The sequence below is a fragment of the Nelumbo lutea genome, chromosome 3 (genome assembly GCF_056320005.1).
Source record: "Nelumbo lutea isolate HS-2025 chromosome 3, American lotus-T2T, whole genome shotgun sequence".
In the NCBI taxonomy this organism is placed as follows: Eukaryota; Viridiplantae; Streptophyta; class Magnoliopsida; order Proteales; family Nelumbonaceae; genus Nelumbo; species Nelumbo lutea.
The window spans coordinates 28,141,819-28,164,291 of record NC_142686.1 but is presented as its reverse complement, the minus strand read 5'-3'; the positions used below and the strand labels follow the sequence as shown (position 1 = coordinate 28,164,291).

At 46.4% G+C, this 22,473-nt stretch overlaps 1 protein-coding gene and 1 long non-coding RNA gene across 2 annotated transcripts; both read right to left on the bottom strand.

Moving 5' to 3' along the window:
- Positions 1-3,875: 3,875 nt before the first annotated feature.
- LOC148863868 (uncharacterized) lies at positions 3,876-9,594 on the bottom strand. The gene is made up of 2 exons (XR_016109356.1): positions 6,086-9,594; positions 3,876-5,926 (listed from the first exon to the last, which is right to left on the bottom strand). It is a non-coding gene; the product is annotated as an uncharacterized LOC148863868 (long non-coding RNA).
- Positions 9,595-17,552: 7,958 nt separating this feature from the next.
- LOC148863867 (uncharacterized) lies at positions 17,553-18,452 on the bottom strand. The gene has a single exon (XM_088976290.1). It carries the CDS (start codon positions 18,450-18,452, stop codon positions 17,553-17,555), a length of 900 nt encoding a protein of 299 aa, XP_088832416.1.
- Between the last annotated feature and the right edge of the window lie 4,021 nt (positions 18,453-22,473).

Genomic DNA, 22,473 nt, shown 5'->3' with positions numbered 1-22,473 from the left:
CGCCCCGCGAAAACTGATCCACACCCCAGCAACCCGTCTATACAATTTCATAATCTATTATTGCCCGCAAAATTCGGCTTAGATGAAGGCTACAATCAGGAAAGAGTATAAGCTCCAAAAGGAGCGTTTTCAGGACAGGTGGGCTTAGGGGCTGGAGACAACAGAATGCCGCGCCTATTTTTGAGCACGATCTCCGGCTCGATTCCAAGTTGGCCTAAAACGCACATGATAGCATTAAAAGTAGCCTGGTGTATATCCAGGAGATCCCTTTGCTCATCTTCCGTGAGAAGCCCCGTAGGAAAATGTTATTGGTCGCCTTGATATGGCGAAAAAACTCGTCACTAAGGAAGTCATGGGAAGGATCTGGGGGCACAAATTGGGGCACCTCGGGTTGACCGGGTTCTGGGATTACATTGTGGAGGGCATCATCCTCGCGGATGGAAAGATTTTCCTGTGAAGGAAGATAAGGCTTTACGGCAGCCGCCATTTTCATCTCAAAAGGGAAGAGAGAAACAAGGAAAAAAACGGCGGAAAAAAGGAACTTGTCTGAAACCCCAGCATAAGTCAAAAGAAATGATAAGGAATGAAATGGGAGTAAAAACATAAATTAAGAGCCAAAAAGATGCTCGGAAAAACACTTGGAGACCAGGACTCGACTGAGTATGGAAAAGGATTTGACCATCACTCCAGCAATGGCACCGAAGATGAACTTGTAACAAAAAGAAAGAGGCTTTCTAAACTTGATTATAGAATCAAAAAGAGTGAATATGAAAACTGAAATCGGATTTCCTTTTCGTGCCATATGCGCTTAGACTTTACTTTTTCCCCTTTTTTCTTCCCTGTCCAATATTTGTTCTCGAAGGTCTTCGTTTCCGTGTAGAAGCAAACTTTCCAAATTTATGACCAACCTTTCCTTCAGTGATCTTACAACGAACAGGAGTTTTTCCATTGTAAATTCGTACGGAGCAATCAACGAATTCTGGCGAAATAGAAGATCTACGTGACCAAATTTTCCTGTTCAAAAGAAGATCTCTTTTCTTCTTCATTCTCAACAGGAATGCATCAACAAAACTGCCCTTCCATATAGATCGTCGTGGCATGAACTCTGAATTTCCTCGCTTCGATTCCGTCCGAATTAGCTCCTCCTCCTCCTCCTCCTCCAAGATCGTCGTTGGTCCTTCGTTCGTAGTGGTCATTGTATAGTGAGAAAGCTCACCCCAGCCTGCGAGACGAGAAAGCCCTCTTTTACATCACATGAATTGAAATGCTACAACCAATTGTTGTTCTTTTGACGATGAACCACTCCGGTACAGACTATACGGAGTCAATTTTGAGAAAGTGAACAGTCAGTATCGTACTTCAAAGTCCTAACTGTGGCATGTGAAAACAGTCCTTCCCTTGGTTTGAAGCCTTTATTCTTAAGGTCCGTACAGCTCAGGAATGCTAATGTGAAACCCAGACTAGCGGAGCACTATATATACGAAATTTTTGAAAATCCTATTTAAATAAATATATCTAAATATATATATAAATAGTTTTTTCTATTTATTTTATTTCAATTTCTCTAAATATATAAATATAAATATATATATTATATATTTAAATATATATTTATATATTTATTTATTTAGATATTTATTTATATATTCGTAGTTCTCTACCTCTATTCGTAGTAGTACTGCTCCATGTTAAAGAGGAAAAGATTTCGTCAAGCTAGCAAAGGCCTCTTCTATTGACTAGTTGTCTGGTTAGCCAGCCGGTAAGACTGTTCTTTCCTCTCTTACTTGGCTAATAGTTGGCAATACCCTTCCCAAGTTACTAAAAGGGCGGCTTTCGGCTTTCTGACTACTGGTACTACTGGCTGGCAGACTACTGTAACTAAAGACCTTTCTTTTCCTATCTTACTTGACTCTATGAATAGTGAACTTATTCCTCTTCTTTTCTGTCTTACTAGTTCTGCCTTACTTACTGTCTTGTTCGACTATCCGGTTAGACAGACCTTCTTTACTTGTCTCTTTCTGCTTCCCTTTCCTACTAGCCTAGCCGTATAGACTAGCCACTATAACTTCCTTACATCAATGACCTCCTTAATCAACTGTACTAATAGCCGTACTAATACCTTCTTCCTTACCGACTAGTAGCTTTAGTCTTATCTACTTAGGAGCTGTCTTACTAGTTATCGTTGCTTTGCCAATCCAGCTAGAGAAGAGCTCTTTCTTGCTTTACTAGGAATAGCTGTCGGCTGCCTTACTAGCTGCCTTACTGGACTAGTTGCCTCTCTTACTAGTAGCATCATTATGACTGAGCTGTCTTACTAGCTGCTATCCTTGCTTCGAACTGACTTAATAGGGCGGGCTAGAGCAGCTATATGGACCCCTTCCTTAAGCGAGTACAGGAGAATACCTCGCTTGTTTCTGGTAGGCTTTCAGGCTAGAGAGCCTCTTTCTTCCTTCACTAGGAATAGCTGTCCGAACCTGCTGTACTAATCTTCCTTACTAGTAGTTTCATTATGACTAGTCTTTTAAGAAACAACTAATTAAGAGAATTTACTTCCTAACTTTTTTGAAGCTTAGGTGAAGAGGAACCGTATTAGTCCGAAGGTGAGTTACGGTCAGTGGAGCGAAGGTACCCCGCCTAAAGGGGCTTTAGAGTCAGGGGAGGAACGTCTTCATGCCTTAATCGATTCTCAAGTGATAGATAAATACCTCTTCTTTTTACTAGCCTAGCTGTTAATAGATCCCTTTTTTTTTGTCTGTTCTTTTGTCAGCTAATACTGGCATGTTTGACCTTACTAGACTAGCTAGCCTGACTTGACTGCTTTAATGAGCTTAGTAGCTAGCCTTCCTAGTCTGCTCTGCCTTAGTAGCTTGGTCTGCCTTACTTGCTTGGCTTTCTGCTTTTAGCAGTTAGTCTTGGCTTTCCGCTTTTGGCATTAGTGCATGTTTGAGCTGACTTGCCTGCCTTGCTTTCGGCTCTTAGTTGATAAATACCTCTTCCTTTTCTTCCTCTTTGCTTGGCTTTACCTGCTCTTATTACTAGCTCTGTTAGACTAATAGCATGTTTGAGCTTATTTCCCTGCCTGTCTGCTGCTTTGTCTGACTATTAGGACTAGGACTAATGAGCTTCCTTTCTTACCGACTAAAGGAAGTAATAATGACTAAACTAACTTAAGAAAATCTTAAGAGCTAGCTGAGTGAGTGTAATCTCTTAGTCCGAATTCAGTTAGAGGTTAGAGTAGGGAAGAGTACCATTCCTAGTCCGTTGCTAATACGCCTATAATGCCAATCATAAGATTGGCAAGCTATATTCCTTAGCCTTATATGCCTTAAAGCCTGCCTTAATGCCTTTGGCTTTAATTCCTTTAGTCTGCGGCTGCCAATATGCCTACGTCTTTAATGGCATAGTCCGTTAGCCTTATTAGCCAAACTCCCTTCGGCTTTAATGGCTTAATTCCGTATGCCCTGTCTTAAGCCATGTCTTAATGCCTTAATGCCTTAAGCTAGTGCCTGTCTTAAGCCAATGCCTTAGTACGCCTTTGGCTGTCAATACGTCTACGGCTTTAATGGCATAGTGCGTTAGCCTTATTAGCCAAACTGTCTTTGCTTATGGTTGCAAGTGTTAGCGGAACGTTCCTTTTGCTGGCTTAAGCAGCTATTAGCAACTAACAGGAGCTAGGCAGCCGCTATTAGCAGCTATTAGTATCAGCTAGTAAGCAGCTATCAGCCGGCTTATATGTATGGCATAATGCGTTAGCCTTATTATGTATGCCAAAATGCCTGTCTTGTGGTTGCAAGTGTTATCGGAACGTTCCTTTTACGGGCATTAAGTCAGGCCGCCATGAGCAAAGCGAATGGAGTAAGGCCTGACCGCTCTAATCCAACTCCATAACCGCTGCATCTATCAGCAGCTAGATCTATGGCTTGGCTGTCCTGCTGTAACTGAGCTGTCCTCCCCCCGAGAGGGATTAAGGGGGGGACGTAAAAGCCTTACCCCTCGAGAAAAGCAAGGTACAAATCCAGCAATCCTAAGACAAATACAATTACACCCCTGCTGGATAGTAACCCGGATACTCAAATAACAGGAAATCGAGCAAAGTAAGGCATAGAATATCTTCGAATGTTCGGGAGACCCGTCTTCTCAATAAGAACTAAACCTTTTATGTTGAGCGGAAGTGTGATCTCTGACTCAACATAGCAATCGGCCAAAGAATCACAGCTGAGGTTAGCTAGTCCGTCCGCGACTCTGTTATTCTCTCTGAAGGTGTGATGAAATGAACAAGAAAGTGTAGAGACTTTTTCCATAATCTTGTTCTTCCAGTACCATATTGGCCAAGGCAGATTAGCTTTACCATTGAAGAAATCCACAATTACCTTGCAATCACTTTCAACGATGATATTGTGTAGCTCCAGAAGGTGACATAAGTCAAGCCCATCGTGTATAGCTCTGATTTCTGCCATGATATTGGAGCAAATCCCATAGAATTTTCCAAAGGCTCTGATCAGTTTGCCTTCATGGTTTCTGACAATACCACCCCCCGCACTGATGCCCGGATTACCTCTGGATGCGCCATCCGTATTGAGTTTGAAATGATCTTTGTTTGGTCGAGACCATTTAGTCAAGATAATTCTTTTACTTTCGATCGGGCGGATAGGAACATTTAGAGTGTTGAGAATAATAGAATCCAAAAGAAGAGGCCTGCTACGCACCTGTAACATATGAGAGCAATCCCTTAGCCATTGACGAACTTTATTGAGTCTCATAATGTGGGTGGATTGGTTTTCTCCATGGCGTCTTCTATTTCGTTCGAGCCAGATCTCCCACAGGATGAAGAAAGGAGGAATCCCCATTCGACTCGACGAATAGAAGTGCTGCAACCAACTTGGCGGAACCATTTAAAAAGTCTGAAGTAGATTGAATCGTCAGGCTGAATGTTGACCTCAAAAATGGTTGCAAAATAAGACCAAAGAGCAGTAGCCATTTCACTCCCTATAAAGAGATGGTGTAGGGATTCATTTGTTCGATTAGTACAGCACCAACATCTGCTCGCCAGGTTGATACCTTTGGATTGAATTCTGTCATCAGTAGGTAAGGCACGGTTTATGAGCTTCCAAGCAAAGACAGCAATCTTGTTTGGGACCGCGTTATTCCAGACGTGTTTGGCCCAGAATTTCTCCCCGGCCTTCATCCCTTATCATGTCCCAACAGCTTTTGATGGAGAAACGACCATTATTTGAAAGTTTCCAGATGATCATGTCTTTACTTTTGTATTAGGAGACGTGTAGAAACCACTTTGATGAATAGAATCGAGAATATTCGGAGGGAGCAGGTTCTCCACAGAGTTTAGGTTCCAATCTCCTTCTGAGTTGAGGACGTCCTTTTTCATTAACCTATGATTAGGTCTATCCAAAGCAAATTCAATAAGCGGGGGATGAAACAAAAAATATTTTTTTTGCCCATTCCCAATCAGCCATTTAGAACCCATCATGATATCCCGGATGCGACCACATATCTCTTTCAAAGTTTTGGAATCCCCAGGTTTGTCAGTGAGAAACCATAAAGGAGTGTTGCGGCAATACTTGTGTATGAAAAAATCAGCCCAAAGACAAGTTTGTCTGATGAGTTTCCAACCCAACTTCATCCGAAATGCAGTAGCAATGTCCGAGAGCTTTCTAAGACCAAGGCCTCCTTCAGTCGTAGGAAGGCTAATTCTATCAAACGAAAGCCAGTGGCACTTTTGCCTTCCGTCTTCCGAACCCCACCAAAAATCCATGAATAAGTTTTCAATGGTCTTCATCACGCCTGATGGAACCGGAATGCCGGATAGGAAATAAATAGGCATGGATGCCAAAACATGCTTCATAAGGATCAATTTGCCGCCTCTAGACAAAAGAAAAGGTGAGATTTCCAACCTTGTAACGAATTTGTTCTGTCAATTCAGCAAAGTAGACCTTTTTGAGTCTTCCTTTTTAAAGAGGAATACCCAGATATTAGCAAGGGAATTGCTTCCTGGGTATGCCAGAAATCGTGGTGATCATGTTATTACGATTCGGAGAGATATTCTTGGGACCAAAGAAGGAGCTCTTACCTCTGTTTATGGCTTGCCCAGAGGCCTTTTCATAACGTTCAAGAAAGAGGAATAAACGCTGCACCGAGGACTTTTTGCCATTGAGAAAAATCAGCGTGTCGTCGGCGAATAGGAGGTGGGAAACAGGTAAGAAATTTCTACCACCTCTGTTGTACTCCACCAAACCGCTAGAGAAAATGTATTTAAGGCCTCTACTCAGAACTTCTTCAGCCAGTATAAAAAGTGCGGGAGAGAGCGGGTCACCTTGGCGCAATCCTCTAGAATTCTTGAAGAAACCAAACGGACTGCCATTGATCATAACAGAAAAATTTTATTCTGTGAGAATACCTTGGATCAAATCAATGAATTTCGGGCAGAAACCATAACGAATCAGAACATCAATGAGAAAATTCTACTCGATTCTGTCGTAGGCTTTCGCCATATCGAGTTTGAACATAATGTTACCACCATGGACCTTTCTGTCAATATCCAAGACAAGCTCCTGAGCAATAGTGACGTTTTCAATGCTGTCTCGGTCTTTCACAAAAGCTGCTTGTTCTTCAGAAATAAGCTTAGGCAAGATGAGGCTCAACCGATTAGCAATGATTTTGGTCAGGATCAACTATATGAAGTTGCAAAGGCTTATCGGACGGAAATCAGAAAAGGAAACAGGGTCTTCTTACTTTGGGATAAGGACAAGTAGAGTGAAATTGAAAGCTCTGGGAATTTGACCCTGGTTGAAAAAACAAGTGACCAAGTCCATGAGATCCTTTTCAATAATTTCCCAGCATCTATGGAAGAAAATACCTGAATAACCATCGGGCCCTGCTTTCAAAATTGACATGCCAAAAACAGTATTCTTAACTTCTTCGACATCCGGAAGTCTAATCAACATCTCATTGTCTTCATTATTAACAAGGTTGGGAATCACCTGTAATAACTCGAGATCTTGGGGAGCTCCTTCCGAAGAGAGAATATGCTGGAAATAATTAACAGCTTCCTGACCCATCTCCTCGTGATTATTAGTCAAAATTCCATGGCTGTTTTTGATTCGGGATATGTAGTTTTTCCGTATTTTTCCTTTAGTGGAAACGTGGAAGAACTTGGTGTTTTTGTCACCTTCATTAAGCCATTTCACCGGAGAACGTTGCCTCCAGAAAGATTCTTCCATGAGAAGACATCTCTCAAGTTTAGCCTTTGCCTCTTCAAGGGCGATTTTTCTATCTTCCGACCAGCCCAATTCAAGATTGTATTGACACCTCAAGACATCATCTTCAGCTGTATGGATGTTTTGGAATATATTTCCAAAGGAGGCTTTATTCCAGTCCCTCAGATGGCCTTTGAGTCTTTTTAGTTTGCGAAAGAAGTGGAGCATTGGATTATACTCACCATACATGGGCTGATTCCAAGAGTTTTTGACAACTTCCATGAAGTCCGAATGATGCACCAAAATATGTTGAAATCTGAAAATGCAAGGGTGAAGGTCTGCTGGGCTTTTGAAAGAGACTAAAAGTGGAGAGTGATCAGAATCAAAACGAGGGAGGTGCTCCACAGATGAGTTTGAGAACGTTTGAAGCCAATCAGAGTGAAAAAGAACCCTATCGAGACGAGCCCAGATGCATCTGTTACCTTCCTGATTATTCTACCATGTATATTTGCTGCCAGTGTAACCTCCATCAATGAGGCCACAAAAAGAAATCATGTCTCTAAAGTCATTGATAGCATTCAAGTCAGGTGACCTCCCGCCCAGCTTTTCATTGACCTCTCCAACAACATTGAAGTCACCAGCTAGAATCCAAGGTTTATCCATATGTCTGTGAGAGTCTTTAAGTTCATCCCAAAGAGGAAGTCTTTCAGAACGAGAACATTTAGCATAGATGATCGAAATAATAAACGATTGACCACCATAATTTGCCGAGACAGATAAGCATTAGGTCGAAAATCTCCAAGGTTGGATAGAAATATGTTCATTCCAGAACAACAAAATTTTTCCGTCAACAGATTCATTAGATAAATAATGATGAAAACCAACAAGCAACTCCACGAGCGCTAGGCGCTCATTCCGTTGCTTGTTTCTTCGCTTGCTCAAATATGTTATTATACCTTTCCCTGTAAGTCAGTACGATGGACTGTGAGTCTTTCCGCTCGGCAGGCCGGAGAAAATCCCTGTTGCTGATAGTTCCTTAAGCCCTTCTGTGATCCGATGAATCAGATCTTGACTCGCTTCTCAAAGAGAAATAGTGTTTCTATAGTGACCGTAGTAGCCGTGTCAAAGTGCTCCCCTCACTAGAAAAAGAGTATATAGAAGATATTCCTCTCTCTCTATGGGGGTTGGGCCGATCGAAGCAACTATCTAGTTGGGGTGGGTGCGAGAACAAAGTATGCTCCATTTACAGAATCACTTGCTTAACCACTTGCTGAAACGACTGATGCTGGACCTTTCACTGCAGCTTATGGGTAAACAACAAGCTCTCCTGCTTCTAGCTCTCGAAATGGAAGGGATGCTCCTGCCTTTACTTCTAGGTCTATAACCGTACGAAGGGAAGCTAAAGGGTACGGGTCTCGATCCCTAAATTCAGACTCTTCCTTTCGATCACTAAAATACCAATCACGATCTTGATCACGAAACTGAGAATCTCTACCATGGGCATCAGACTATGAAGAAATACCAAAGCCAGCAGGTGCAAAGCCAAAGCCAAATAGTGCCGGAACTGTTTACTACTTGTTAGGTGCTGCTGATCGAACTAATCTACGTTTGGTGGTTGATCTGGAGCTGCTACCTCTGCCCTTTCTAGTGATGGTAAACCAACCGGCTATGCCTTGACTACTGGTGCATCCGGCTCTCGATCTAGAGCTACTGGTTTAACAACTGCTATTGGTGGTTGTAGTGGTGCTTCAATAACATCCTCAATAGCATTGCCAATATCAAAAGCTAGATCGACTGCTGGTGTGGGTATACTGGTCTTGGCTATGCTTATACCTTTGCAAATATAGGATCTGTACTTGGATATGCTACTGTTGGTACTCGTACTGTCACCCTCGTATCTGCTTGATATGGATCTGTGGTCTCTACTGGTTATGCTTAAGGAACTGTAACTTAGTCAACTGGTTCTTCGTTCTTCAACTGGATAAAGGACTAGCTCTGGTAATGCTGTTGGTAAACATGGATCTACTACTGGTTCTTTGACTGGATCAACGTATGGCTTGCTCTGCTCCTGCAACCCTAGCTTATGGTGCAGGTCCTACTACTGGGTATGTGACTGGTGCGTGCTTCTGACGTATTAGCTACTTATGCTCCTATTGGTCTTTTGACTAGGTATGGATCTTATGCTGGGTCTTGATCTAACACTGGATTAGCTGCTAGGTCTACTGCTTGCTTTGCTCTTGCCATCCTTGCCTCTGTTGCTATTAGGGCTGGTTCTCGATCTGGAACAACTGACTCTAGTACTGGTGCTTGCTTTGCTTATTGCGTATATGGTTTTCGGTTGGCTCACTCTTTCCGTTCGCAGGGTCACGCTCACGAACGTCAGAATCAGGTCATGGAAGGCGACCATGCGCCGATGAGGTGACTTGGCACCGATGTGTAGGGTCTCCTGTATGCCGATGATGACAGGCACCTGTGTGCCATGATGATAGGCAACCGTTTGGGCCGGAACCCACCCGTGCGCTAGGGTCAACGGGATAGCTCAATCAGCTTGGGCAAGGGGCTGGCGAGGTGTAGGGACGTGCTTGAGCCAGGCCCGCGTGCCAAGCCTCCCTTGAGTGTCGGCAGCGCAGTGCCGGTCCAACACTGTCCCCATGAGCTAGTGTGCGCCCATGAGGAACCCTGGTAGCCATGCTAGCCGTTAACCAGGGCCGCCCCGCAAGGGGATGATGGTCTACGAGTGCCAAGGTTAGGCACCCAAGGAGGTCGACCACCCCTCCTCAAGGAGTACGTTAAGCTTTCGGTGGTCTGCCTGAAAATGACATCAGTTCTCCCAAAAGTCTTACAGGCGAAAATGACGGGCATGTCCCTAACGTAAGCCTGCCAAGCGTAGGTAAGGCTAAGCCTGCTTTGAACCGTAACAATTTGGCGGTCCCCTTTCCTATGTCACTCACCCGATGCGGCTTACCACGCTGCATTCCTTCTTTTCATAGAAGAATTTGTAAGAGAAGGGACGCGAGGGCAGCCCCCAGTACTTGACCACGTTCTTCATAAACAAGCGTGCGGCCTCATCCGCAGTGCAGTCGGCAGATGCCGCCATGAAGGTGGCATACTTAGAAAATCTATCGACCACCACCATGATGCTTCCAAGCCCATCCACCCTGGGCAAGCAAGAGATGAAATCCATAGTAACACTTTGCCATGGTCTGGTGAGGATAGGCAAAGGATCTAGATCTCCTGGCCTCTTATGTTCTATTTTGTCTTGTTGACACACAAGACAGGTTTGGACATAACTTTCCACGTCTTCTTTCATCTGAGGCCAATAAAATCAAGCGCCAAGCAACGCCATTGTTCGGTGCTGACCGGGATGTCCTGCCCAGCGAGTGTCGTGACACTCCTTCAACAAGTCCCTACGTATGTTATCCCACCTTGGGACGAAAAGCTTATTCCCCTTGGTGTAGAGCAGACCATCCTTTTCCCAAAAGCGACGAGTCCTACCCTCCTTGACAGCTTGTAGTAGGCTCCTAGCTACTGCGTCATGTTGTAGACCCTCCTTGATCCTATCAGAAAGGGTGCTCCTAAACTGGCTCACAGCAATTATCTCCTGTTGCTTCAAGCTCACAAGCTCTGCTTTCCGACTTAACGCATTAGCCACTAGATTCGTGCGTCCCGGCTTATACTCGATACACATATTGAACTCAGCCAAGAAGTCTTGCCACCTTGCTTGCTTTGGGCTGAGCTTCTTCTGTGTTTGGAAATAGCTGGTGGCCGTTCGGACAACGAATTTTGACCCGAGCAGATAGTGTCTCCAAGTGCGTAGACAGTGCACTATGGCGGTCATCTCCTTTTCTTGTACTGTGTATTTCCGCTCGGTGTCATTGAGCTTACGGCTCTCATAGGCGAAAGGGTGCCCCTCTTGCATAAGAACTCCACCGATGGCATAGTCCGAAGCATCGGTATGTACCTCGAACGGCTTAGCATGATTCAGCAAGGCCAACACCGGATCAGCCATGATGGCTCCCTTTAAGTCCTCAAAGGCCTCTTGACATTCTCTCGTCCAATGCCATGGTTGGTTCTTCTTAAGGAGATTAGTCAAAGGTGCAGCCCGACCCGAAAAGCCTTGGATGAACCTACGATAGTCATTTACCAGGCCAAGAAAAGATCTTAACTCATATACCTTTGATGGGGGATCCCATTCCTCTATGGCCTTCACCTTCTCATTGTCCATGCAAATGGTCCCTCCCTTGATCCGATGTCCAAGGAACAAGACTTCTTGTTGAGCAAAAGAGCACTTCTCCTTCTTGACATAAAGCTGGTTGTCGCGTAATATCTGGAAGACAGCTCGTAAGTGCTCCACGTGCTCTTCAAGCGTCCCACTATAGACCACAATGTCATCAAGATATACCACCACAAACCGGTCCAGGTAGGGGTGAAACAACCGGTTCATCAGGGTGCAAAACGTTGCTGGGGCATTGGTCAAGCCAAAAGGCATCACCAGAAACTCGAAGGCACCATATCGGGTGACACAAGTAGTCTTTGCCTCGTCGCCCTCAGCGATTCCGACCTGATAGTAGCCTGACCGAAGATCTAACTTTGAAAAGTACCGTGCTCCTCCTAGCTGATCGAACAGATCCGCAATGAGAGGGATGGGGTACTTGTTCTTGATCGTTACCTTGTTGAGGGCTCTATCGTCGAGCAAAGTCGAAGACTCCCATCGTGCTTCTTTTGAAACTGCACTGGTGTGACGGTTCAACCTCCTTCAGCGCCATCAGCACGCCATCAGCACGCCATCTAAGTGTCTGGGGTTGGGTCCTTGTACTCTTTTGTAAGGGGGGTATGCCCATGGCAATTATGTAAATAATAGTACGAATGTATAGTATTTTGATGTATCCTTTTGTCACTCCCCCAAAAGCTTAACGTACTCTTTGAGGGGAGGTAGGTAGTCGAGTGAGCTCATAAGCGTGTAAAGGTTAAGCACGAGATCCCCTCGACACTGTACTGTGTGCTTGTGCTTACCACTGATTAATGCAATACAAGTTGCCTTTTGTCTAATTTGTGTGCACTGTTGTTTCCTTTTGTGTGTTGTTGCTCTCATTTGTAGGCTTTCTCGACCCCAATCGAGTGCCGCACGGGGCCCTGTCGATTAGCCCCGTGACAGTTGGTATCAGAGCTAGTTGACACTAGCGGTTGTCAAGCGCAACGAGTCCCTTTTGTGCCCCGCAACAACACCAGCCGGATGAAGAATCGTGACACGCGAGAGGAGATCCAGGAAGGGGTCTCACGGGTTTATGATGAGGACGAGCCTAGAGGTAGCTCTCCCAAGGACAAAGGCGTTAGCTCAAAGCATAGCAAGCGTGACAAGTCAGTTGACAGGCTTGCGACCATGGACAAGCGCATCATGCGTTGTGAAGCAGTGGTTGGTGAAACTCGTGACCGTGTGGACGAGCTTCAAATCAACCTTGAGACCGTAGCATCGGTCGTGGAAAGATTGGAGGACCAGTCCGGCGACGGCTCCAACAGACCGGATAACCCACTAGAAGACCTGGTGAAGTGCCTACAGATCCAGCTTGAAGACTTGAAGGGCGAAGTGACCCTTCTGAAGAGGCTGATGGCCAGTACAACCAGCACACCTGCTGCTCCAGCCCCTCCAAAGATCAAAGTCCGCGAGCCTACCTCATATGCAGGGACTCGCGATGCCCGGGAGCTTGACAACTTCCTTTGGCAAATGGAACAATATTTCACTGCCGCCGAACTCGTCGAGGAGGCGGCCAAGGTGCGTACTGTTGTTATGTATCTTACTGATGTTGCTATGTTATGGTGGCGCAGGAGATGTGTCGATGTGGAGCGAGGATTATGCTCCATTAATACGTGGTCCGTGTTCAAGAGCGAGATAAAGCGCCAGTTCTATCCAGAGAACGTGGAGTACCAAGCCCGTCGGAAGCTCAAGAACCTAAAACACACGGGCTCATTGCATGAGTACGTGAAGGAGTTCTCCGCACTATCGCTCGAGATCACGGACATGTCAGACAAAGACCTTCTCTTCAACTTTATGGACGGCCTACAACAATGGGCCGAGCTCGAACTCCAGAGACGAGGTGTAAAGGACCTCGCCACAGCCATGGTCGTTGCTGAACAACTGGTAGACAACAGGCGACCAAGCAAAGACGGCCCCAAACCCAACTCATATCAGGGCGTAGGCAAGATGGGAGGTGACAGGAAACCTTACTACGCGCCCAAGGGAGACTCTGGGCCAAGTAAACCCAACACTTACAAGTTCTACAGGAGACCCGAAGGAGACACTGGATACAGGGGTGGCCAGTTTGTGAAGAGAACACCTCCGGCACCTTGCTTCATCTGTGAGGGAAAGCATTGGACTAAGGATTGTCCTAGTCGGGGGAAGCTCAATGCCTTGCTTGCAAAGCTTAGTGATGATGAGCATAGCGAGGAGGAGAAGGAATCGGGGGAGACAAGAATGGGGGCTCTACGAAGACTCAACGCAATGAAAAAAAAGACGAACCCACAAGGAGCATCGAAGTTCAAGCCGAAGGGACTGATGTATGTAGACATTCGCTTGAATGGTAAGCCCACAAGAGCCATGGTGGATACCGGTGCTACCCACAACTTTATCTCTATGGAGGAGGCATCCCGAGTAGAACTGGCACCTACCAAGGAAGCTGGATGGTTGAAGGCTGTGAACTCTAATGCCAAACCCATACAAGGTGTAGCTCATGGGGTGGTCTTGCAACTTGGTGACTGGGAAGGGATGATAGACCTCTCAGTTGTGCCCATGGATGATTTCCAGGTTGTTCTCGGCATGGACTTCTTAACTCAAGTAAAGGCGGTGTCCATGCCCTTCCTCAACAAAGTGTGCATATTTGAAGACCAGGCTCCTTGCATGGTTCCAGTTGTGCCAGATACCACGTCCACCCCCAAGATGCTCTCAGCATTGCAACTCAAGGATGGAGTGCGGAAAGGAGAGACCACTTACCTAGCCACATTGGTGAACTCCGACCTGCCTGATCCACCAACCGAGCATATCCCGCCAGCGATTACAATGGCACTAGAAGAATTTCAGGACGTCATGCCTCCCACATTGCCGAAGAAGCTTCCCCCAAGGAGAGAAGTTGATCACAAGATTGAGTTGGAGCCTGGAACCAAACCACCGGCACGTCCACCGTACAGAATGTCTCCTCCTGAGCTGGCCGAGCTACGCAGACAGTTGAATGAGTTGTTGGAAGCTGGGTTGATTCAGCCTTCTAAGGCCCCTTTTGGAGCACCAGTCCTGTTTCAGAAGAAGCATGATGGATCTCTTCGGCTCTGTATTGACTACCGAGCTCTCAACAAGCTCACCATCAAGAACAAATATCCCATACCATTGGTGGCCGACCTCTTTGACCAACTCAGCAGGGCCAAATACTTCACCAAGTTAGACCTGAGGTCGGGATACTATCAAGTGCGCATAGCCGAAGGAGACGAACACAAAACAGCCTGTGTTACCCGTTATGGGTCCTTTGAATTTCGTGTCATGCCCTTTGGGCTTACCAACGCTCCAGCAACCTTTTGTACATTGATGAACAGAATATTTCGTCCCTACCTGGACCAATTCGTTGTTGTGTATATTGATGATATTGTGATCTACAGTAGAACCCTGAAGGAACATGTTGACCACCTCCGCATTGTTTTACAGGTCTTGCGGGACAACAATCTATTTGTTAAGAAGGAGAAATGCTCTTTCGCCACAGAAGAGGTGGCCTTCCTCGGTCATATAATCCGAGCCGGCACAATCAGTATGGATCCAGCTAAAGTCAAGGCCATTCAAGATTGGGTACCACCCACCAGGGTCACCGAACTTCGCTCCTTCCTCGGCCTCGTGAACTACTATAGAAGATTCATCTCTGGATTCTCAGCACGAGCCACTGCCCTCACCAACTTACTAAAGAAGACTAGTATGTGGACCTGGAGTGAGTGTTGCCAAACAACTTTTGATGATTTGAAGAGAGCTGTCTTAGCAAAACCTGTCCTCGACTTGCCTGACCAAAACAAGCCGTATGAGCTACACACAGATGCTTCTGATTTTGCTATTGGCGGGGTCTTGATGCAAGAAGGACATCCCATCGCCTTTGAAAGCCGCAAATTGAATGATACAGAGAGGAGGTACACTGTACAAGAGAAGGAGATGACAGCCATCGTCCATTGCCTCCGCACATGGCGACACTACCTGCTTGGCTCCAAGTTCGTGGTCAAGACTGACAACATAGCTACTAGTTACTTTCAGTCTCAGAAGAAGCTGAGCCCTAAGCAAGCGCGATGGCAAGATTTCTTAGCGGAGTTTGACATGACTCTAGAGTACAAGCCAGGCCCGACGAATAGGGTTGCTGATGCACTTAGCAGAAAGGCCGAGCTTGCAGCACTATCCACAGGTGAAGGTCCCTCTCAAAGCCAGATCAGACTAGACCTCATCAAGCTCATCAAGGAAGGACTCCAGAAGGACCCCATTGCTCAGAGCCTATTGACAGCGGCTTGCGAAGGGAAGAATAGGCGGTTTTGGGTTGAAGAAGACCTTCTTTTGACTAAGGGAAGGCGGATATTTGTGCCGAGAGTTGAAGACTTGAGGAAGACTCTCCTACGTGAATGTCATGACAGCTTATGGGCAGGACATCCTGGGTGGCAGCGTACCTTGGCACTTCTACAACATGCTTACTATTGGCCCCATATGGAGCAAGATGTTCGAGAATACACACGGACATGCCTGATTTGCCAGCAAGACAAGCCCGAACGTGCCAAACCTCTTGGACACCTACAACCTCTTCCAACTCCCTCACAACCTTGGGAGAGTGTTTTCATGGACTTCATCAGCGGTCTTCCTAAAGTGGGAGACTATACATCCATTGTTGTTGTTGTTGATAGATTTTCCAAGTATGCCACTTTCACCCCAGCACCAAAGCACCTTTCAGCAGAAGACACGGCATACCTTTTCTTCAAGCACGTGGTGAAGTATTGGGGAGTCCCACGGAACATTGTTAGTGATCGGGATCCCCGATTCACTAGTGCTTTCTGGACAGAGCTATTCAAGCTTCTTGGCTCGAACTTGAACTTCTCCAGCAGCAGCCATCCAGAGTCAGATGGGCAGACAGAGAGAATGAACTCCCTCCTTGAAGAGTACCTCCGCCATTTTGTATCAGCCACACAGAAGAATTGGGTTCGATTGCTGGACATTGCGCAGTTTTCCATCAACACACAGAAGAACTCCTCCACCAATCAAAGTCCTTTTGAAGTCATCACCGGCCAACTACCAAGATGTCCGCACAGCATCGTCGACGACCATCATGGAAAAAGCCCTCGAGCCTTCACTTTCACCAGAGAATGGACAGAATGCCTTGACATCACTCGAGCCTCCCTAGAGAAAGCCTCTAAAAGAATGAAGAAATGGGCCGATTTGGGTAGACGACCCGAGAACTTCCAAGTAGGTGACCTGGCCTTAGTAAAACTCCATACCCACTGCCTTAGGTTCTTTCGAAGAGTTCATCCCGGGCTTGTGAGAAAATATGAGGGACCCTGCGAAATCCTAGCCAAAGTAGGAGCTTCAGCCTACAGACTCAAACTACCTCCATGGTTAAAAGTACACCCTGTCTTTCACGTAAGCCAACTTAAACCCTACCATGCTGACAACCAAGACACCTCCCGAAACCAAAGTCAACGCCCACACCCATCATACCGACCGCCCAAGAACCGATCCCTTGACTCCATCCTCAACCATAGGTTGTCCCAATCCTCCCAAACATCAGAATGGGAGTACCTGGTGAAGTGGAAGGGACCTGCAGAAGAAGACACCTGGGAGCTTGCAGCAGACCTCCTTCCGTTCGCAGTGAAGCTGGACGAGTACCTGAGGAAGAATCTTCGAGGACGAAGATTGAATTGAGTGGGGGAGACTGTGATGGTTCAACCTCCTTCAGCGCCATCAGCACGCCATCAGCACGCCATCAGCACGCCATCTAAGTGTCTGGGGTTGGGTCCTTGTACTCTTTTGTAAGGGGGGTATGCCCATGGCAATTATGTAAATAATAGTACGAATGTATAGTATTTTGATGTATCCTTTTGTCACTCCCCCAAAAGCTTAACGTACTCTTTGAGGGGAGGTAGGTAGTCGAGTGAGCTCATAAGCGTGTAAAGGTTAAGCACGAGATCCCCTCGACACTGTACTGTGTGCTTGTGCTTACCACTGATTAATGCAATACAAGTTGCCTTTTGTCTAATTTGTGTGCACTGTTGTTTCCTTTTGTGTGTTGTTGCTCTCATTTGTAGGCTTTCTCGACCCCAATCGAGTGCCGCACGGGGCCCCGTCGATTAGCCCCGTGACACTGGTGCACCATATGGGGCCTTTGATGGCTGAATAAATCCGGCATCCAGCAACTCCCTCAATTGCCTCCTCAGCTCTTCTAGCTCCGGTGGGGCCATCCTGTAAGGTGCCATTGCCGGTGGCTTAGCCCCTGGTTCCAGCTCAATGCGATGATCCACCTCTCTCCTAGGTGGAAGTCTCTTCGGCAGCTCCGGTGGCATAACATCTTTGAACTCTTCAAGGACTTCTGCTATTACAGTCGGTAGCTCCTCACTTGACCCATTTTCTTCATCCCCAACTAGCGCAGCCACAAAGGTTTCTTCGCCCTTCTTGATTCCCTTGACAAGCTGCAAGGCGGATAAAGTGGGCACACTAGTCTTCACATTAACAGTTGGGATCATGCATGGTGTTCCTTCATCCATGATGCCTAAGGTGCCCAAGTATGGCATAGGGACGGCTTTGGTTGGTTCCAAGAACTCTATCCCTAAGACGACCTTGAAATCGTCTAGGGGCGCCACAGTGAAATTAGTCGTCCCTTTCCATCCTCCTATTTGTAGCTCCACGCCCTTTGCAATGCCATGGATTGGTTTCGCGGCAGAGTTAACGGCCTTGATGCGGCTGGTGTCCCTTTCCGTCTTCAGCCCCAAGCGCTTGGCTTTCCCCTCGGATATGAAGTAGTGGGTTGCTCCTGTATCAACTAGGGCCCTAGCCTGCTGGCCGTTTATGCTCACATCCACGTACATTAGACCCTTAGTGGCCCGTTTGGGACTTGCAGGCTGCTTCTTCACAGCGTTTAGTAGCCTAAGCGCACCCATCTTAGGCTCTTCAGGCTCCTCTTCACTAGCGGCTTCCTTCGCCTCTTCTGTCTTCAGAAGTGCATTGAGAGCCTTCCTCTTAGGGCAGTCCATGGCCCGGTGCCCAACGGCTCCGCAGATGAAGCACCCAGCACTCCAGGTGGCCTTGCCTTTGCCATGGAACGACTTCCTAGAGTCCTCCTTTGAGTCACTCTTCTTCTCTCCCCCACCTTTGCCATGATGGGCTTCGAAGACTTGGGCTTGCTGGACTCGGCTTTCTTGAGATAGTGCCTCCTAAGAGGCATGATAACTGCACCACACCATTCTTCAAATGATCAATGCTTGCATCCGGAGATAGATGGGCGAGAGATGGACGAGACCCCTTAAAGTGGAACTGAGAAATAGCGTTGGCGTATCTACCGGAGTTTATATATTGACTTGTGCCCGACCTGCCATCAACTAGTATTTCTCGGAAAGAATCCGCTGCAGATGGCCCTACTTACGGATTTCAGACGGATTGAGCAACCAGCCCAACTCGGAGAGTTATCCCTCGGTCGGAAATACGGCAGGTTGAGCTTCACTCCCCGCATCCGGTGAGGAGATTCCAGGACTAGCTGGTAGGAGCCTCCCATCGGACAAAGAAAAGAAACAACTCTTGCAAAGGGCCAGCAGCTGCGAAAGAATTGCTTATACCAAATAACGGTCTTCAATCGCTTGACCTTAACTCGGTCAAGCAAGCCAGCCGACAAAGGTCGAAAGCCCCTTTTTGTTTGCAAGTAGAGCACTAATAGCACCAACGCTAGCCTATGTAGTAAGCGGGCAAGTGTTGGCAAGTGGAGAGAATTCCATACTTTTCAAACTGATAGAGTCAAGGGGCTTGACTATACTTAATAAATTCTTTCATAGCATTACGTGTCCTTGATTCCAACCCAACCCAACCCCAACTAAGAAAGGGGAGGGGCCCCTTAGTGAGCGGGGCTTATTGAATTGGGGTGCTGTTGTTTTAGGTATTTTCTGTTATAGGACATACAACTGCTAGTCCCACTTTTTTAGGAAACAGACAGTGAACTAAAGACCCGTCGTACGGAAGCCAACATTCGACTGACTATCCTGTTCCATAGAGGGGGAAAGTTCTTCTTTGTTATATATACGCGATTCCTCGTTGGTGATCTATCTTGCTTGCGAGACTTCCGGTCCGGGCGCAGAAATTAGAAAGCAGCCAGCATGATATTGAGGATGAGAATGACATTGATCAGGCAGGATAGGTGTTGCGTTCAAGATGGATACATGAAAAGAAAGTTCGCCTTCTTCTCGTAAGGCTGCACACAAACCCAATGTTTCTCGGCCTGATATCACTCGAGGCTACTTTCTGCCTCTCTCTTCTCTCCTTAAAGAAAAAACCACGCTAACTTATGTTATGCTTTCTGTGTTCGTTCGCCTTAACTACTAAAGCGAGTGAGCTTCCGCTTCCTAACTACAAATAAAGCGAGTTAGGGGAGAGGGCTGGCGTCAACTAAGGAACCGGACACGGACAAGGATTTGGGGCTTGAAAGGGTTCAAAAGAGGAGAAAGCTTGTTGACTCCAGAACTCATTCTCCTTCAGCCATTGCAAACAATTTCTCGTTGGTTGATGCTGCGTATCGCACGCTTGTTATATTTGTTTATATTAGTTAGAACACTATAACTAACTGAAAGCGGCCATTCACGTCAGGAATAGAGGTTGTTGATGTAGTTGTTTGTAGTTTTCTTTTTATCATCGAGATTGGGTTGGTGTTCAGTGTACCGTACTGTATCGAAAAGAATGCATTGCATTCTATTCTCCCATCAGGCTTTTGTGGGGCACGCCACGCTCGGGCAAGAACAAGTCTCTCGATTTTCTCTTTCGGGAGCAGAGCAGTCAAAGAATGAACCAAACCAAATGATTGTTCTAGAATGGCTATTCCTCACAATCGCTCCTTGTGATGCTGCGGAACCATGGCAATTAGGATCTCAAGACGCAGCAACACCTATGATGCAAGGAATAATGGACTTACATCACGATATCTTTTTCTTCCTCATTCTGATTTTGGTTTTCGTATCACGGATGTTGGTTCGCGCTTTATGGCATTTCCACTATCAAACGAACCCAATCCCGCAAAGGATTGTTCATGGAACTACTATCGAGATTCTTCGGACCATATTTCCGGTTATCCGGGGCCGCTTATGCCTTCTGAGGATGGCCCATTACTTGTCCTACGAGGAGGACCCTGACGTAGTCAGGTTTGTCTACGAGGAACTTCAAAGAGCAGCCACACCTGGAGCCTACGACGAAGCACTGCGTAGGTTTCTTAACTTAAGGCAGGGAGCTAAAAGGAAGAAAGACAAATGATTTCACAGCTCCTCTTTGCCCAACTGGGCTTTGATTTACGAGGTTCTGAATACAATACAGCATTTCTTACTTAATGGATGCACTAATGGATGAGGGGTCGCGTGGGCAATTCCTGAATATCGATAGAACGTTGATCAATATTCAGGAAGAGATCGAGGACTCTAGAGAGTGCCTATCTGATCTTTGTCAACACAGGACTCGGAGTCCCCTGCTCAAACTAAAGGGTAATCCTTCGGAATTTTCAATTCCTTTCGGATTTATTATAGTGGAGGGGGGAGAAGGCGAATTTTGCATTCTATATAGGGGGAGCTCTTGTGAAGCCTAGAGAGGCGGAAGCGGCAAATCGCTTCTACCGAGTTCCCCAACAGCAGCTTTGCTTAGTAGCTTAACTCTTTCTACTGGCGTGGCGCTGCTGGATGCTTCTGATCAATAGGAAGAGGAGGAATACAAAAAAAGCTTATGATGAGCATCTATTTGAGTCGATCATTTCCAAGATCTAATTCCAGTTTTTTCTTATGTAGTGGAAACGCCTCACAATCTGCAGTTTTACGCTTAAGGGAAGAAATGTTCTTGGTGGATGCAGGACCTGGGACCCCCACAATTAGTATGCAAGATGAGCCTACAGGAGTGCCAATCAACCGAGCCACCAGGTTTGAGAATAAGGTGGGATCCCTGGATGTAGTGGCTGGTGAATCACTGATCAAAAAGCAGACTTTGGAGAGATTCTTCATCGATCTAGTGGCCGGTGAATCACTGATCAAAGAGCGAGCAGCCGCCAGGTTTAATGATTTGGTGGGATCCACAGATGTAGTGGCTGGTGAACCGCTTCTTCTTCTTCCACGAAGATTCAGACAAAACCGAGCTTGGATGGAACTGAACAAGATTTGGCGAACGAATACAAAGGTCAAAGGCTTTATTATTGATAAAGTCAAAGGAGGTTATTCAGTAGCCATCGCAGGTTTCATTACTTTTCTTCCATTCCGTCCTTTCATAACTCAAAGGATAGCGAATGATCGATTCACCATTGAGAGCATTAACCCCAAAAGGACGAATATTGTGGTGTTCTAACAGCGGCAGATCAAACAAGAACTTGATGAGCGTTACGAAAAAAAAAAAAAAGAGAATTTCAATTCCGAAGCCTAGCGTCTCCTGATAACACTCTATCACCTTAATCCATTCTTTTGTTGAGGGTCTGGCACTTATTCCGGCCCTCTATTTACATAGCGAAGAAAGGCAAAGGCGCTTGCTCGAATGCGTGACTGCGGCGCGCCTATCGCCCCGGCACGGCACTCTAAAATGCATGTTGGGTTGAGGCCAGCAAGAAGACTGCGACTAGGGAGACGAAGAATGGAATGGAAGGCATAGTCTCAAAGAACAGAATGGAACACCAACCAACGAGTGGCGGATTTGGATGGAGTCTCGCAGAAGAAGAGTCGCTAGCGCGCCTTGACTTGACTAAGCCCCGCGCGCTAGCGCAAAACCATTTTGATTAATAGAACAGGAAGAGGAGAAAACATTTCAATTAGTTCATGCCATTTTGAAGGGCAGTTTTGTTCCAGTTGAGAATTTAAAGCCATTCCAGGCCATTTTTTTATTCGCCCACGCGAATAACATATTCGCCCGCTCCAGATGAGTGGGAGGCCCACGGGGCCTTTTTTGAGAACTGGGCGTTAAACCCCTTCGATGAAGGCCTGGGCAGCTCCGAAAACGTCTGTGGAGTTGAAGCACCTCCAAGGTGCCACTCTCCGCAGTGTAATTCGGAGGAGC